We start from the raw sequence: 20,309 nt of genomic DNA on the forward strand, positions 1-20,309 counted from the left end.
TTAATACAAAGAATACAACATGTTTTTTAATCTTCGAAAAAAAGTTGTTACTGCTGTTTTCATGTTCAAGTTTGTGGCCTTCTCCAAATCTTTCACTATATCTCTTTTATCACTACCCCTGTAGAAGTATGAAAAATTACAATTTTTTCTCATAAAATCTGATATTACCTAAAGATATCAAATACAAATTATAAACTATTATGTATCAAACTTTAAAGCATATTCTTATCTAAGAACTTGTGTAGACAAGAATACTAAATTAAAAGCAACCACTAGCTGCTTATTAAATATAATCATTAAGTGGTGACGGACTGCCGTACCCTTATACATATATTTTTCAATATGACTGAAAAAATTAACTACAATGGTAAAATAATACAAAGTACTCCAAAGACTTCTTCCCTAGGTAGTCATAGCTGGTGGATGAATTATGGAAATGAAACAAAAAGGAAATTTATCTCTAGTCCTGAAATATCAGAAAAGTCATGTGCCAAATGTGAGGACGAGATTGTGGAAAAGAGCAAAGTTGAATGCCAAAGCTGGAAGCTGTATTTCTGTGCAAGGTGTTCGGGTCTGTCAACAACAGTAATTGATCTTATGTTAAATGGAGAACTTCAGGACTATAGGTATAATTGTAAAAGTTGTAAACAAACAATTCCAACGTTAGAGAACATTGACAAAAAACTATCAAAAATCAGTGATCAACAAGAAAGAAGAATGTCCAGCCTAGAAGAAAAGGTAAACAGAATAGAAATATCCACAAAAAATATAATTAAAGAAGAAATAAAGGATATCAAAAACAATATTATGACGGACTTTGAAGAAAAAATATGTCGTATGATACAGGCCAGGACTAATGAGATGGACGACCGAAGGAGGCGTGAATTAAATATTGTGGTATTTAACCTACCGGAAGGAGGTGACAAAACAGGTAAAGAAAACAAGAAATACGATGAGGACAACCTATGTGAAATTGCGAAAGACATTGGTCTGGACAACATAGAAATAGAAACAAGTTATAGACTAGGGAAAAAGAAAGACACTGAAAAAAATTGTAGAGTTTTAAAAGTAATTTTGAAAGACAGGAAACAGAGAAAACATTTACCGGAACACTCAAAAGAAATATCAAAAAAATCTAGTAAGAAATTTAGCAATGTTGTACTTTTCAAAGACCTTACACTTTAATAAAGACAAGAAAGAAAATCTAAACGTGAAAAAATATAAAAGGAAGGAACAATGAGCAGCATATAAACCCACTATTATATCCACCAGCCTCAGGTAGCAGTCCGAGACTAGAAATAAAAGGGTTCAGTCAAAATAATATACAAGATCCGTTCAGCCAAAATACCATTAACAACATCAATATGACCATTGAAGATCAAAATGACCTAACAGTAATTGGAGGTCTACCTATGGATAATTGAGAAATACACTATAAGGTGGAAAGCAGCCACGTGAACATTGAGTTTTTTAACCCCGACCTAAATAGGGGAAACGTTTTTCATTGTACAAATTCTTTTAAACATGGGAATACACACGTTTTAAACAGTTCTAAGTCAAATTATTTTAACAAATTCGCCAAAGATGAGTTAAATGTACTATACACAAATGCTGACTGTCTCACTAAAAAAACAGGAATTGGAAGCCCTAATTGAAGAAAACAACTTTGATATTATAGCCATTACAGAAATATATCCAAAAAAGTCAAGTATTGACCATACAAATGAACTGATCTACAAAATTTCAGGATATGATGTATTTCTTGGCGAAAATGGTAAAAGAGGTGTAATCATATATGCTAAAAAAAATAGTCAACTTACGTAAATGACTTTGAGGAAGCACTTTGGGTTTTTATAAACCTTAAAGGAAAAGACAGGCTCCTTTTCGGATGTATTTATAGGAGTCCAAATTGTGAGGTATTAAATGTAAATAAAATGTTTGATATGATGAAAGAAATGTGTAAATTGAAATATTCCCATTTTTTAACCGTTGGTGACTTTAATATGAAAAGTATAAACTAGGACAATATGTTAAGTCTAACAAATGAAATGACATTAGACTCAGTGTACTTAGAATGTACAAAAGACTTGTTTTTATTCCAACATGTAAAAGAACCAACAAGATACCGTCATGGACAAGAACCATCTATTCTAGACTTAAGTTTTACAAATGAAGGAGAAATGATCAGTGAACTAAAATATCATTCCAGTTTAGGAAAAAGTGATCATATACTCATAACTTTCAAGTTAGTTTGCTGTAAAAGAAACAAAACTGATATAAAACAAAAACTTAACTATAATAAATGCAATTTCAGTGTTGTGAAAAATGAATTAAGTATAATGGACTGGTCAACCATGGACAATATGGATATTCAGTTTCTTGGAGATTATTTGCAGATACCCTTTCCAATTGCATCGAAAAAAGCATACCAAAAGTAAAAATACCTCCAACACAAAAGAATCGCTATATCGACAGGGAAACCTCCCACGCTATTAAAGAAAAAGGAGTAAATGGATCAAATATAAATACAATAAGAACCATCACACATAATAATGATTACAAGATAGCACGGAATAAGGTAGGGATGCACCTGAAGCTCTCCAAATACAAGTATGAGCAGAATATTGCAGATAATATTAAACAAAATCCAAAAATATTTTGGAAATACATCCGTGAGAAATCAAAATCTATATCTGGAATAAACATAATTGATATAGATGGAGAGAAATGTTCAGATGACTTAAAAATTGCTGAGGAATTTAACAGACATTTCATATCGGTATTTACAATGGAAACAGAGCCAATGCCAATAGCAGAAAATAAAACAAACAAATTATTAAGTGATACTGAAATTAATGAAAATATCATAATGAAACCCATCAAAGAAATTAGTCCCTCAAAATCTGAAGGTCCAGACTCTATTCATCCAAAAGTTGTATTCGAATGTAGAGAAGAACTGTGTGGTGATTTGAATAAATTGTACATGAAATCATTGGACACAAATAAACTGCCAAGAGAATGTTACTACAATCTTCAAAGCAGGGAACAAAAATAATGTAGCAAACTACCGTCCAATAAGCGGATAACATCAATTATATGTAGAATTATGGAAATAAAATAATCAGAAATGCTATTGTAAATAATTTAGAGGAAAATAATCTACTGTCTATATATCAACATGGTTTAAGGAAAGGAAGGTCTTGTACCACACAACTTTTAGAATGTATTGAAGACTTGTCTAAACAATAGATGAAGGGTACAATGTTGATATTGTGTATCTCGATTTCAAAGCTGCATTCGATAAAGTCCCTCACAGACGACTACTAAATAAGGTCTGGAGCCTAGGTATAAGGGGTAAAGTTTATGCATGGATTAAGAACTTTTTGGAAAACAGACAACAAAGAGTAAAGATGAATGGAACATTTTCAGGATGGCAAACAGTAACAAGTGGTGTCCCCCAGGGTAGTGTTCTAGGACCTATTCTATTCCTTATATTTATAAACGACCTTCCAGATGTAATTACGTGTACAGCCAAACCGTTTGCAGATGACACTAAACTATATTCAGTAATTAATGGGCACAATGATGAAACTCATCTCCAGGACAACATCAACATATTTGAAGCATGTAATTGGGCAAATAAATGGAAAATGATATTCAACACAAAAAAATGTAAAACCATGCATATTGGACAAAACACAACATGTGATTATTTTATGAAAGACTCGAGCAATAATATCTGTAAAATTCAACAAGTAAATGAAGAAAAAGACCTGGTCGTGATCTTCGACTGCAAAATGACATTCAGTAAACATATAAGCAGTAAAGTAAATAAGGCATAGAAAATTTGGGATTAATCGTTAAAAACTTCACTTTTATGAACAAAGAAATGTTTCTTCAGCTCTACAAATCTCTTGTAAGACCTCACCTTGAGTACAGTCCTGCAATCTGGTCACCTAAATTTAAAAAAAGATGCAGTATCCATTGAAAATGTGCAAAGAAGAGCCACTAGAGTACTAAGTGAATTAGCTGGAAAAGAATACTAGTATAGCGAGAGACTGTTGCAATTAGGCATTCCAACTTTAGAATACAGAAGAAATAGAGCAGATATGATTGAAACTTATAAAATAGTTAACAACATTGACAAAATAGATAAGAAAAATATTCAAAATATGAGAAGGAACCACAACCAGAGGTTACAAGTATAAAATATCTAAGCCAATGGCAAGAAATAACACAAGGAAAAACACTTTGAGCCATAGAGTTGTGGATGCTTGGAATGCGTTAAATCCTGAGGTAGTAGAGGCTACATCATTGAATTCATTTAAGACAAGACTGAATAAACTGTGGAATTGCCAGAATAAGTTTCATGCAAATTGTTACCAAACCCAGTGAAGTTATAATAATAGCTGGGTAAACAATAAATTAACAGATACACGTATCTATAGTAGTTTTTAAAAGATATTTTATAGGGGTGTAATCGATTCAATCGATATCGGTGTATCAACGATCTTTGTTATCCGATTCGATTTCGATTCCATTTTTTAAATATCGGATATCGAATGCACACACATTTCTAGCTAAAAAGACTTCAGCAAGCAGGTTTTATAGTACTGATAACCAAACTTCAAAATAAAAGCGACATATAAAGTTATGGAAGCCAGAACTAACATAATTATTTCAACAAGGTTAGCTTTTAAAAAAGCTAGTAGCGACTCGCTTCGTAATTTTTTTCTAGGGGTGTGTGTAAATGTAAAAATGACAGTTCTGTTAGCTGAAGAGACTTCAGCGAACATCAAAATAAAAGTGACATATAAATTTATGAAATATGATAAACAAGATCAACAAGGAAAGGCGGCGTTCAATGAAAGCCATTTCTCTAAGTTTAACAGAGGAATATGAGTATATATGAAGATGCATGTAAACAGATAGAATGAAGTCCCTATGTCTATGCACATTTACTATATGGCCTGTTGATCTTGACCAAAAAAATGTTAGATAGGTAGAATTCATAAAGATGTCTCTTTATACGAAGTTAAGTTGTAATATGTTATTATGCCCCCACTTCGAAGAAGAGGGGGTATATTGCTTTGCACTTGTCGGTCCGTCGGTCCGTAGACCAAATGGTTTCCGAGTGATAACTAAAGAACCCTTAGGCCTAGGAACTTCAAACTTGGTATGGTGATTGGTCATGACCAGTAGATGACCCCTATTGATTTTGGGGTCAAGGGGTCAAAGGTCAAGGTCACATTGACCTTGTAAGCAAAAACGGTTTCCGATCAATAACTAAAGAACCTTAAGGCCTAGGAACTTCAAACTTGGTATGGTGATTGGTCATGATCAGTAGATGACCCCTATTGATTTTGGGGTCAAGGGGTCAAAGGTCAAGGTCACATTGACCTCTTGGGTAAAAACGGTTTCCGATCAATAACTAAAGAACCCTTAGGCCTAGGAACTTCAAACTTGGTATGGTGATTGGTCATGACCAGTAGATGACCCCTATTGATTTTGGGGTCAAGGGGTCAAAGGTCAAGGTCACATTGACCTTGTAAGCAAAAACGGTTTCCGATCAATAACTAAAGAACCTTAAGGCCTAGGAACTTCAAACTTGGTATGGTGATTGGTCATGATCAGTAGATGACCCCTATTGATTTTGGGGTCAAGGGGTCAAAGGTCAAGGTCACATTGACCTCTTGGGTAAAAACGGTTTCCGATCAATAACTAAAGATCCCTTAGGCCTAGGAACTTCAAACTTGGTATGGTGATTGGTTATGACCAGCAGATGACCCCTATTGATTTTGGGGTTAAGGGATCAAAGGCCAAGGTCACATTGACCTTGTATGTAAAAACGATTTCCGATCAATAACTAAAGAACCCTTAGGCCTAGTGACTCTAAACTTGATATGGTGATTGGTCATGATCAGTAGATGACCCCTATTGATTTTGGGGTCAAAGGTCAAGGTCACATTGACCTCTTAGGTAAAAACGATTTCCGATCAATAACTAAAGAACCCTTAGGCCTAGGAACTTCAAACTTGGTATGGTGATTGGTCATGACCAGCAGATGACCCCTATTGATTTTGGGGTTAAGGGGTCAAAGGTCAAGTTCACATTGACCTTGTAGGTAAAAACGGTTTCCGATCAATAACTAAAGAACCCTTAGGCCTAGGAACTATAAACTTGGTATGGTGATTGGTCATGACCAGCAGATGACCTATTGATTTTGGGGTCAAGGGGTCAAAGGTCAAGGTCACATTGACCTTGTAGGTAAAATCGTTTTCCGATCAATTAACCAAAAACGCTTAGGCTCAGGAACTTCAAACTTTGTATGATGATTGGTCGTGACCAGCAGATGACCCTAATTGAGTTTTGGGTCAAGGTGCCAAAGGTCAAGGTCACATTGACCTTGTTAGTAAAAACGGTTTCTGATCAATAACTAAAGAATGCTTAGGCCTAGGAACTTCAAACTTGGTATGGTGATTGGTCATGACCAGCAGATGACCCCTATTGATTTTGGGGTCAAAGGTAAAGGTCACATTGACCTTGTAAGTAAAAACGGTTTCTGATCAATACCTAAAGAACCCTTAGGCCTAGAAACTTCAAACTTTGTATGATGATTGGTCATTGCCAGCAGATGACCCCTATTGATTTTGGTGTCAAGGGGTCCAAGGTCAAGGTCACATTGACCTTGTAGGTAAAAACGGTTTCCGATCAATAACTAAAGAACGTTTAGGCCTAGGAACTTCAAACTTTGTATGATGATTGGTCATGACCAGTAGATGACCCATATTGATTTTGGGGTCAAGGGGTCAATGTCATATTGACCTTGTACTTAATGACGGTTACTGACCAATAACTCAACAACTCAAGTTGCCTTGGTTGATATTTTTATATTAAACTAAAAATGCTTTTGGTATACACATTTGAAGGTCTTATGTAATATAACAACTTGGCTGTCATTAATGAGGCCTACATGATTCATAAAATTTATGCATATATTATTTGGTAAGATTTGTAATAACTTAAATTGCTGCACACAACCTATGGGGTCACAATAATTATTACCTTGTGACTAGTCATGACCAGTAGATACTAGATAACCCTTATTAATTGTTTGTTCACTGGGTCAGAAGTCATGCATAATAACCTGATCACATGACTAATTGGCTGCCGATAGGGGGCATACATGTTTTACAAACATATCTTGTTTAGTATTGGAATGAGTGACAGACACAAGTCCTATACAGGAATATATTACTGAAGAACTCTCTTGGGTGTGGGCGAATTTAGATTCATGGGGCATGATTAACATTTGATTTGTACAAGTTCTCAAGGCATTAGTACATATTCAATATTAAAGCTGTCCGAGGCATTGAAGTTTATATCAATCAGACTTAAACATATTTTCCCTAAACATTTTAATAAAAATTAAGTCCACTTCATCTTGGTATGTGAGACATTTTAAACAAATGGATATAATGTAGATACATGAACAAAATTTTAAAGTGGTCAACAAGGCAATACCACATGCCAAATATTTAAGGTTTAGGCATTAATAAGGTATAAAGGTGTGCGTGTGTGTTTCTATATAAGACGTGTCCTTGACCTATGTGTAGAACAATATGAACAACTATGAAAGAGGACTCCAGTAGTGTGGTTAATGTGCAGTCTTTGGTTTCATAGATATCATTTAAAGAGAAACTAAATTACACATTAGGGACAACAGATGAATAGGGATCCCAATTCCTGTTTATGCTTACCAGAGCACAACTTGCTTATAGTGAGCATAAAAAGGAATTATATTGTAAGAGGGCTTGGTATAATGATCATCTCCTGTACAAAGATTCAACGACAATAATCAACACAAATATAGTTTATTCCTTTTCCCCACAAGCGCTAGTCACATAATCAAATATTTTACATAATCGGTCTATATATGTATATAAAGATACACAGGCGCTAGTCACATAATCAAATATTTTACATAATCGGTCTATATATGTATATAAAGATATATCTTTATATACATATATATATAGACCGATTATGTAAAATATTTGATTATGTGACTAGCGCCTGTGCTTTTCCCTATATGTATATCTAATACTATCCCGGATCCCGGCATCCCCCCCCCCCCTTAATACCGGAAAGGATAAAATTACCGGAAAAAAGGAAAAGAAAAAATGCACAGAACCAGATGTACACTTATGTTAATTAACCAAACGAAAACTTACTACAGAGAAAACAGGTGAAATCGCTTAATCAAGAGTCAGTGTATATATTTAATTGAAACAAACATTTTAATCATCATTATATATTTGCGCTCAAAGCAATACTTGCTGCTTTTTAAAAATGGCGTGAAAAACGCTATGTAAGATTAAATTTGATTGGCTAAATAATTTTGGATTCCAGTCCTGACAGATAAATTTTGTAGAAAGCTGGAAGCCAAGCTTCGATTAAATTTTTGGATGATTCGGAGTTACCTCCCAGTGTCTCTAACGAATGATGCTGAATTTCGTTGTAATCTCGCATGTCTGCTAAGTGGGGGTCTGTGAAGACCCCCCAATTCAGATTTTTAAAACGAAAAATGCCAAGAAAATTTTTGTAAGTGTTTCTTTGTAAAACTTATGATTACATTATGTTAAACTTTGATAAATATTCCGGTTCTGCCAATTAAACACCGACTTACTTATGGAACGGCAAGGACGGGATTTAGCATAATCCGTAACAGTACGTAATAGCAACAACAACAACAAAAGTAAAATGGAAAAGGTTTAAAACATTATTGTTACAAGCAGAGACATAGATAACAGAGATAGGCAACTTCCTAACCAGTTAAAATATCACGCGTTCCTGCTAAACTTAAAACTTGTAGCAAGTAAAACTTATTAACCAGATATCAAAATCAGGAAAATAATATCCTACTGCCAGTTTTCAATCACAACCACTTTTCAATCACCCCTAGAAATTTTTTATTTTTGACCTTATTTGTCATGTAACCAAACTGTAAGCACATCTTGTATTCCCCTTGACTAAATTTATCAGCCGCAATGTCAATTTAGGCGATAAAAAAAGAAAATGCTAGCATTTTAGTTCAAAATATGTAAAATGTGTGTTTTCCACTAATCCTTTATTTACACAGTTACAAATCCCAATAATTTTCTAAAAATAATTGATATTCAGACTCAGTTTTTTGTCAGTCTGCAGAAATGGATATTAAGTTGGACAACTGTTTCAATATCATGAAGTCATAATGTATACTGCACTTCAAAAGCTGTAATTTTAATATGTACATATTTTACCATACAGTTCTTAATTGGAAGGTAATACATCAGTAAAGTAACAGTCACTTAACCAAGGAAAAACATTCTCTGTGACAACACTTCAGTAAGCAGTCACTAGAATGGGGTCATATAGACCCTAAGATCCTAAAAATTTCACAAGAACATGCTTTTTCTGTTATGCAAATTAAAATGTACATCCATACCCCAATTGTGACAGCTTTACCACTGCAAATAAATATCTAGATTGAAAAACGGCATTATAATTAGGTTAAAATTGTTTATTACCATTTATCTGAAGTTGAGTTTGTCAAAATTTCTCCAAAATACAGAACTAATTATATTTTAACATTGTATGACAATTTTTATGTGGTACAGTTTATATTTTGTTAACTGATTGAAAAGTGGTTGTGAAATTTTGAAGAACAGGAAAATGGGTCAGTAATGATTTGTCCTCGATTCATAGTAATAACTCAAGTAAAATTTTAAAAAGTTGGTGCATTTATTAGCTGAAATGATATTTATATGCAGAATTGAAAGAGAATTTTTTTTATATATAATTTCACTGTCAGTTATTGTTGAAAAATCTGTTAGCTGATCGGAAAGAGGCAGTACGGGGATACATTTTCTGAAAGCTTAGGGGGCAGGGGACCTAAAAATGAAAAATTTTGTATTTCAGTATGACCAGAAGCACAATTCCAAATATTTCAAAATCTGCTTCACAGGCAGATAACCAGTTGCACAGCATTATTCAATGATATATGACATACATTGAAGAAAATAATAGTTTGCATGCATTGCTCCTTCAAAAAATGACTGACAGCAATTTATATTTACCCCCACCCAGCCAAAATCACACCTAAAATATACCAATATGGGCAATCTTCATGAAGGTGCAGCTTACTACAGAATCCGCCCGATTCCTTAAAAAATATCAGTAACACGCAGTGCAAGCTATAGCATTTTCAGAAATGACAAATAAAGTGTCTGTCATACGTTTAGATTATTCACAAAATTTATCTGAAATTTCTTACTTGTTTGGCGCCAACTGTCAAAGCTTGATTTTCAACTTTTTCACCTCCATTCGGAGAGTCAGAAATACATACAAAGCTACCAAAATGCTTAGTTTCGGGTAAAAACCCAAAAATATATCTCATTTCCTACACACAAACAAGAAAGAATTACAATGACAGAGAAATATCAGAAGTTATCAGTACCTTCAAAACACCATGTCTGAGTTATTAAAAAATTTGACCGGGGCCATCATACGAATATGTCCCCTGCCCCCTTAATTCACGAATTCGAAAACCTAGCTAAACGCCGTTTTCCGGTACTTTCTGTACATAGCTCTGGGGAATTCACCTAATGGAGTGTAATAGCGAACTCGGATGTTTTCAGCCTTTTTAAAATTAAATTGAAATGAAACAGTTATTTCTTTATAAGAAAATAATTAAATATCATTGTATGAATAATTCCATACAAAAAAATAAAGTAAATACACAAGTTTACGCAGAAAATAACCTTATTTATTATGGGATATTCCACTATGTCTGTTTGAATTTTATTGATTTTCATTATAATTTTTTTTTTTTTTTGAATAATATGCAATAGATATTAAAGGAATATTGATAATTTTCAAAAACATCATTTTTTTTACCTTAAACGGTTAAATAATGATAGAAAAATAGAAATATCACGTAACTGTGTTATTTACTTCATTTGGTGTAATTCCCCAGAGCTTAAACGGTAACGTACCGGAAAACGGTGTTTAGCTAGGTTTTCGAAAAGGTCAATGCATTTGTCTATGGCTGCAGGTAAAAATATTCACAGTTCCTATTTAAATAAATGATACATCGCTTTTTAAAGAGAACTACTTATTAATTTTTGTTACAAAACTATTCATGTGACGAAAAAACTGGCTCAGTGGGTATGTTCTGCTATGTTTTTCTAAGTGAAAGGCATGGAAAGTTACCAATATTTTAACATGCAGCTATAGATAAAAGATTTACCTTTGAAATGGTATATAATATTAAAGGATTAAATGTACATTCATTAAGTTTTATTTGCTACAAAATGCCTAATTTTTCACTTTTTTTATAGGCATGAGTGATATTTCAATGGAGTATATAGGAGCTGCTTATCTCTGTTATCTATGTCTCTGTTACAAGTCATTAGTTGTCATATAAAATGTTATAATGATAAAAAAGAAATAAGTTGTTCACTTTTTATAGTTTATTTTTTTTTTGGGGCAGGGGTTTAAATAAAACCCGTTTTAAAGACTTAAAAAATTTCCCAACGATTCGATATATCGCCGAAATTTTCATTCCCGGAAAAATCGAAAAACAAAAACCCTTATCGAAAAAACCCCCCTACTTGTTTTTTGGGCAACTAAAAATATTTTTTAAAGGGATAATTATATGTAAAATTACATAATTTTGATCATAAAATTCGTAATTTAATTTTTATACAGTTAAGCTTTAACTAATTTCCGGGAGTTTATTATTTTTACTTCTAAAAAAATTCCTGGGTATGTCAATAGCCTAGGGGTTTAAGGTCATTATTTAAAATACTTGGTCCTTGCTGTTTTGATTTAATTAAAGGCCATGGTTTTTCAAAATTTTTTAAATGCGAGGAAACTACCCGCTACTTACAAAAGGGTTAGTGATTCTTCTGAGGTGCAAGCTCATGCCCGAGGTCATCCTCAAGTTCTAAAGCTGGACAGGTTTTTCCAAAAAGAAATGTATAAAAAAACAATATTTTTTTTTTTGTTATATTCAGATATTAAGGGTTAGAAATGTCTGGTAAAGTGGCTCAACTCCTTAATTTGAATTATTATGATATTGTTTGTGGAAATTATGAAATTAATTACAGTGTCTATTTTAAGTTAGATAGATCTACATGTATAATTTTTAAAATCTATCACAACAATTTGAAAAGCTATTAGATCTAATGTGTTAACATCTACTTAAATCACATATGTATGCATTTTTTTATTTTTTGGGATTCTCGTTGATGAAAGTTCAGTGTAACTGACTATGTTTTTTTTAATATTTTTACATTCTTTTGGCAGCTTCTATATGTATTACATGTTATAAAGTCTTTATTTATACATTCATGAATGATTCACAGCTACAATATTTGTTGTATGTTACCAGTGATTTTCCTACTTATATAACAGACTCCGAAAAAAGGCCTCTTCCCAATTGAAATTTTCTTTAAAATCATGCAGTTTTCCCAAAAATCTGAACTTAAACCAGCTTTTTCACTTCCCAAATCAGCAATTTTAGCGATAATTTTTCCCAAAATCAGGAGGCTTAGGCCTCTTCCCAATTAATTGAAAAAAATCACTGGTTACATGTATTAAGTTTTATCTACACAATTAGAACTTGCAGCTCTTACATGAAAGCAATAGGATACAGTTACTTATAATTATTTTTATTACTACTCATTGTATATATTATTTATCGTAACATTTCTCTTTGTTTTCATAATAATCAACTATTTGCCTACCTTAATGTATTTCATATTGACTTCCGACATTTCTCCTCAATTCCTGCTGAAGAAACACTTTTGTACACTCAATCCCCTCAAATTAAAATCCCCTTTTTAGCTCACCTGTCACAAAGTGACAGGGTGAGCTTTTGTGATCGCTTTTCGTTCGGCGTCCGTCCGTCGTCCGTCCGTCCATCCGTCGTCCGTCCGTAAACTTTTACTTTAAATGACATCTCCTCATAAACCACTAAGCCAATTTCATCCAAACTTCACAGGAATGTTCCTTTGGTGGTCATCTTTAAAAATTATTCAAAGAATTTAATTCCATGCAGAACTCTGGTTGCCATGGCAACCGAAAGAAAAAACTTTAAATATCTTCTTTTAAAAAACCATAAGAGCTAGAGCTTAGATATTTGGCATGAAACATCTTCTAGTGAGTGTCTACCAAGTTTGTTCAAATAAAAGCCCTGGGGTCAAAATTGGTCCCGCCCCAGGGGGTCATTGATTTTCCCTATATGCATATAGTAAAAACTTAAAAAATCTTCTTTTAAAGAACCCAAAGAGCTAGAGCTCAGATATTTAGCATGAAACATGTTCTAATGCGTGTCTACCAAGTTTGTTCAAATAAAAGCCCTGGGGTCAAAATTGGCCCCGCCCTGGGGGGTCATTGATTTTCCCTATATATGCATATAGTGAAAACTTAAAAATCTTCTTTTAAAGAACTCAAAGAGCTATGGCTAAGATATTGAGCATCAAACATGTTCTAATAGGTGTCTACCAAGTTGTTCAAATAAAAGCCCTGGGGTCAAAATTGGCCCCGCCCCAGGGGGTCATTGATTTTCCCTATATGCATATAGTAAAAACTTAAAAAGTCTTCTTTTAAAGAACCCAAAGAGTTAGAGCTAAGATATTTAGCATGAAACATGTTCTAATAAGTGTCTACCAAGTTTGTTCAAATATAAGCCCTGGGGTCAAAATTGGCCCCGCCCCAGGGGGTCATTGATTTTCCCTATATGCATATAGTAAAAACTTAAAAAATCTTCTTTTAAAGAACTAAAAAGAGCTATGGCTAAGATAATGAGCATCAAACATGTTCTAATAGGTGTCTACCAAGTTTGTTCAAATAAAAGCCCTGGGGTCAAAATTGGCGCCGCTCCAGGGGGTCATTGTTTTTAACTATATGTGTATAGTAAAAACTTAAAAAAAATCTTCTTTTAAAAAGCCCAATGAGCTAGAGCTTAGATGTTTAGCATGAAACATCTTCTTATGGGTGTCTACCAAGTTTGTGCAAATAAAAGCCCTTGGGTTAAAATTGGCCCTGCAACGTTGTGGGGGGTGGGGGCCTATATACAGGTGAGCGACCTCAGGGCCATCATGGCCCTCTTGTTTACATTGTCTTAGAGAAATATATTTTTGATTGATTACATCATTCTTTTAAATGTAAACAAGCATATCAGACCAAATTATCACAATATGTTATTACATTTATACATAATAACCACATTTTCCATGATAATAAATAATTCGACTGTTAGTAATATAATGGAATTTCTTCATAAAACGTGTGTACACTCGAAAAACTACTCAATGCGGCTAATGTTGACCGTAATAATGTATAGTATTTACAACGATGAAGTGTCATTCTTTATTTACACGTTGTAATATAGGCCTGCACATCTTCAACTGTCAAAATTGTCTGTCGGCATGACTGATACTATACACATTTAATTTTAAATAAAGTGTCACTAAAATCCACAATTAATTGCAATCAAGCAACTGTCGATGTGGTCACACTTAACAATAGGACTTATGTACACTGCATTTTCCGTATTTCATATTTTTCCAATCTGATTTATTTATCATGTACCCTTCTCTTCCCCTTTTCTCTTCCTTCTTGTGCACTTTTATCTACTGGAGTTCCTCACCCAGAATAATTAGCAACCTGGTGTTAATAATGTCCCTGAACATGTATATATCCAGGGTGAGTTCGGTTTTAATTTTTTTCTTTAGTATCACGAGAAGATATTTTATTTATTTTTCAAACTCTGGGTTTATTTCTTGCTATAATAATAGAGCAGGCGGATTATTCACAAAATCCTGGTCCCGATCTAATAGCTCAGACTCTTTTAATTTACATCTTCCTCTTACGGGTAAAAACGAAATCGTTAGAAAGATTTCAATAACTCCTTATCAATTTGTCCCATTAAATGTCCATGAGTTTCTTCTCAAAGAAAGATATCGTAACAAGGAGAACTACAACATTTTGATAATAATTTCGTCAGCAGAAACCATGGCTTAACAGCAATATAGACTCGGAATCGATCTCTTTTGAAAAGATTTTCTACTTCCATTTAGAAAGGACAGAGTTGCTGATAACCATGGCGGCATTTTTAGTATACGTTAAAAATAGGCATGCCAGCCGTAAGAAGAAAGATCTCGAGATTAGTGTATGAATGTAATTTGGATGGAGTCACGATTCATCATTCGAAATTCTTTTGGCACCTCTATCGCCCATCCAAATTCTCCTGCATATTTCTCTCCAATATTGCGATCATTGACCTTGCTTTGATCTAGCATTAAGAAATCAATAATCACGGATCTCAACTTAGATATCTTAAAAACAAGCATCATCCAAGAAACTACTTGATATAGCAAATCAAATACAACATGACACAAATAATAAACGAAACACACGCATTTCACAAGAAATCATCTTCCTCTCTGATTGAAGTTTTCCCTTGTTTCTCTTCGTGTAGTGTACATGCTTCGGGTGTAGGTGTCCATTCTTGAACAACAAACTAAGATATCATTGTCGCAGGTATATTGCTTACTTAACTGTCAAAAGTCACATGCTTAAATCATTTAAACGTCTTATCTGGAAATATGATCAATGCAACTTTAAATCATATGCGAACGTGAAGCGGCTTCATATAACTGGGAATCCCTTGAAAGTGACTATATCAGATACATAAAATGCTAGAAATTATTCGAAAAACCTTGAATTACATTATCAAAAAAACACAAATAAAAATCCAAACAAAATAGTTACTATATAGACAAACAGACGACCTCCTTGGATGCATAATGAAATAAGAATATATATAACGGAAAAAGAAAAAAGGGCATATGACAGAGCTAAAAAATCAAATAATATTGAACACTGAAACAAATACAAAACATTAAGAAACAAAACAACTCACCTACTTAGAAATGCAAAAAAAACAGATTATACTAAACAATTATCAAGAAAAAAATAAAGGAGAAAATTTTAAAAAACAAACAGATATACATAGGAAAATTCTCAAACAATTCATAAACCACACATAAATAGTAAAATAAGATTTGAATGATATGACCAATATTGACTTCTGACACGAAAAAGCAAATTTACTTAACCAAATTTTCCAATCACAATCCTTCATTATGATAAAATAAGCTTTACCCAAACTTTCAATGTACATCAAAAATATAATAAACTTGACACAATAAATCATAACTTATAATGAAGTACTGAAATACTCTTAAAACCTCATGTTGGTAAAGGCATCAGGACTGATCAAATATATCAACAACAAGGATACTAAAGGAATTGTCAGAAGAACTTTCTGTACCTCTCGTCATCTTTTCAGAAAAATCATTAACAAGCTTGTAAAGTCCCTTCACAATGGAAGCTTGCCAATGTATGTCAGTCTACAAGAAAGGTGACCCCTCAATTGTTTCTAATTAACAGACCTATATACTTTTAGCACGTATCAGCAAATCTTTAGAAAAAATTATAAACAAGCAATATATTCAAATTTCTTGTTGCTAATACCACAATAACTTCTTACAATCGGGTTTGTTCCCAATGGACTCAACAACAATCAACTTTGTTTCTATATATAATGACATTTGCAAAGCTCCTTGATGATGGAAAAGAATGTGAGAGCTGTCTTTGCGATATTTCAAAAGCCTTTGATCCGTGCTGGCATAAAGGTCTCATTTTCAAGCCTTCAGTCTGCTGGAAATAATGGTGGGGCTTTAAACTGGTTTAGTGACTATCTCAGTGATAGAAAAGCAAAAGGTGGTTCTTCCAGGCGGTTCCTCTCAACCGTTTTTATTTCAGCCGGTAGTTCTCAGGGGTCCATTCTAGGCCTCTTCTCTTTTTAATCTATATAAATGAACATTGTTCTTGACATTAACTCATATATCAGACTCTTTGCAGACGATATCACAAGTTTATATATCATGTGCTGATAATCCACTTCATGCTGGCGGTGACTCTTATTCTGATCTGAAAAAAATTACAGATGGGCAAATGGCTGGCTTGTAGACTTCGATCCAAGTAAAACGGAATAGTAATTATCTCTCGTAAAGTAAAAACAAAACAATTCATCCCCATTGACAATGAACGGAGTGCAAATAAATGAAGTGACCTCACACAAACATCTTTGGAGTAACATGTTTTCTAATGATGGAAATTGGCATTCTCACATACAAAATATTACCAAAAAAAGCCTGGCAAAGAATTTATATAATGAGATCTTTGAAATTCATTCTTGATCGTAAGTCACTTGAAACTATAATATCTCTCTTTCATTCGGCCCTCTGGAATACTCGGATGTTGTTTGGGACAACATAACTCAACAAGATGAATTTGAAAACTTGAAAAAAATACAACTTGAAGCCTGCAGAATAATAACCGGTACAACAACAAAACTAGTTTCTATCTCTAATCTTTATGAAGATACTTGCATCCAAACCCTTAAAGTAAGACGCTAACAACACAAACAAATACTTCTTTTATAAAATGTTCCATAATCTTTCTCCTGCATTAACCGGTCTCTTCATTAGTTCCCGATACAAGTAGGAGAATCTTCAGATTATAATTTACGAAATGCAGACAACACTAGAAATATATTTTGTCACACACAACTTTATTCTCATTCATTTTTGTGCCATCATCAAATTAATGACTGGAACAATCTTCCTGTTAATACAGAAATTCACATCCATTTCAATTTTCAAAAGTAAGACTTAATGAAAATGTTCAAAGTGTGGCTTCTCATTATTATGTAGGTGAGAGAAAATACCAGATTATACACACACGACTTAGAACAATTGTAGTTCTCTTCAAAGAACATTTGTTTTCAAAAAACATAATAGAAAGTCCCTCAATGTGAATCGTGGTGACATAGAAAACACATCTCATTATTTCTTCTCGTGTCCAAGGTACCAAGATGAAACGAAATGTCCTCCTTAATAATTTAAGTGAAATAACAACTGTCACCTTAACGTTTTACTCTATGGTGATAATTCAAGTTGCTGACGATTTAAAAATCGTTCCATCAACTCCATAAGTAAATTTTTAGTGACCATTCCTATTGTCTTTCTTTTTTCTTTCTCTCAAATCTGTCTCTTATTTTCTACCATCTATTACCCAACAATTTCAACAATTAACTAAGCGTTTCCATTTCTTTATTTTCTTTAAATTTTTTTAAAACCAGTGCTTAAAAGTTCTATCTTTTCTTTGAAAGTTTAACCGTGCTAAATCTGTCATTTATCACTTACGTGTATTTATGCTATAGAACTATGGGTTTTCCTGTACATTAAATGAAGCAAGTTTATAGTGGAAATGTTATGTATTTACATCAAAAATGCATAATAATGTTACCATTTTAACATACTGTTTGAATAGTGATTACGGAAAGAGTTTAAAAAAGCTTTCCAAGCTTACTATCAATCTGTAATCTATTTCATTATTTGTCATTAGTGCATGTAATGTAAGTACAATTATAAAATAAAATATTGTTTAAACTAAGCTGGACAGTTGTGATCTTTAAATATTTCTTACAGTTTGGAAAAATTTAAGAATAGTAAACTGTAATATTTCTTGGACTTATTTTTATAATTAAAAGGTGTAATATTAACAGGGGTAACTCTGTATGTAGCCATCAACCAATGGTGTACTAAAGGAGGGCCGGCTGAACCCATGAACAACCCGAGTATCATCAAATTTTGTAGAAGTATAGGATTCCTCGGTATGGACCCATCAAGAGCTGCGAAACACCATTCAGCTCACTGGCCAAAACCCTAAACCATATATAATTATACAAGTTTAACTTCGTAAAAAGTAAGTCATTTTTTTTTTATAATAAAGTAAATACAATGTAAACTAAAATTATGAGAATTATGTGATGGCCCTGAGATTGATAATGGTAATTGAATAACTCATTGGATTTGTTTTTTTATTATGATTTATAGATTGTCTGTAATAATCAGTAAAAAGATATAGAATAAAAAAGTTTCATGTTTTTTGTATTTATAAATTAATGCATAATAATGCAAATCTCGAATTTAACAACATTCATGTAAGATTTTGAGAAAAAAATTATAGAAGAAGACAGTACCTAGCCATATGTTGTTACCCTCAGATCCCTGATGATGGAAGGTATGAATATTTATATAACGTTTTGTATAAATAAATTTAAATCTTTTTTTTTTTGTTCATTTAATTTTTGACTAAGGGTTCATGTAATATTGTATTAAATATGCTCTTAAAATAAGTTCTTGCAACACTTTTTGCAATAATAAACTGGTAGACCCTTTTGCAAAAATGGAACTAATGGAAATTTTAAAAATATGGCAGTATTTGACTTTATGCAGAACGAGGAAACTTTTGAAAACTTTTTGGCAAAATTGAACTATTTGACTTTTGGCAATAATATACTGTTTAACCCCATTTGCAAGATGGAACTATTTTGATTTTTTTTTTTTTGCAGAATGAAACTGGTTTTTTGAATTTTTTTTGGCAAAAATGTTTATTTTTGGACTTTGTGCAAAATGAAAGTGTAGAAAATTTTTAAGCATATTGTCAGTGTCAATGAGCACAACTTATAAGTTTCTCTTTAAAAAAAACAATTAGATTAGAACAAAAAAATCAATTTCTAATGGGTCAATGTGAAGGTCATAACCTGAAGCATGCTTGGTGATAAAAAATTTTTTTTGTTGCATCAATGATACAATAATCAATTTAATACAAATTAATAATTCTGCACGAGTTTTTTTTTTTTATTTACTTCATCTCATTTCTAGTCTGACCAATAATTTATTTATATCATTTTAAGTAAAAGAATTAATTGCCTGTCATATATATATAACCAAAGATAACCCCTTAAACCAAGAAAATGTAAAAAAAAATCATCAGCTTATATGTTTAGGTTACAAGTTAAGCATAGCATGTTCGAATTTTGTTCATTAAAGTTGCTAGTAATTATGTTTTAATGTGTGGTTTTAAAATTCCAAACATTATTACAAGAATTTTTCATCAATAATACTGGAATTTTATGTGTATAATATTATTATGCAATGGTTATAATTTAAATCAAAATTCGTTCCAACTGTGAAAAAGAAGTTAAAGGAATTACCTTTTAATATCTGTACACAAAGTCTGTATTTTTGACCGTTAAGTGTTGTGTGATTAAAAATCAAACAAAAAATGTATATCATATCTATATAAAGAATATGTGTTTTACTGTTTATTGAGAAAATTGTGTC

At 32.7% G+C, this 20,309-nt stretch overlaps 1 protein-coding gene across 1 annotated transcript; it reads left to right on the top strand.

Moving 5' to 3' along the window:
• The first annotated feature begins 342 nt into the window (after positions 1-342).
• LOC132732313 (uncharacterized) lies at positions 343-1,245 on the top strand. Its single transcript, XM_060718710.1, has one exon. It carries the CDS (start codon positions 343-345, stop codon positions 1,183-1,185), a length of 843 nt encoding a protein of 280 aa, XP_060574693.1. The 3' UTR covers positions 1,186-1,245.
• Positions 1,246-20,309: the final 19,064 nt, after the last annotated feature.

The sequence above is a fragment of the Ruditapes philippinarum genome, unplaced genomic scaffold (genome assembly GCF_026571515.1).
Source record: "Ruditapes philippinarum isolate M1 unplaced genomic scaffold, ASM2657151v2 ctg12117_1_1_1_1, whole genome shotgun sequence".
NCBI classification, from domain to species: domain Eukaryota; kingdom Metazoa; phylum Mollusca; class Bivalvia; order Venerida; family Veneridae; genus Ruditapes; species Ruditapes philippinarum.

Coding starts and splice junctions, on each gene's coding strand:
- LOC132732313 (XM_060718710.1), top strand. CDS start 343: ATGACTGAAAAAATTAACTACAATGGTAAAATAATACAAAGTACTCCA.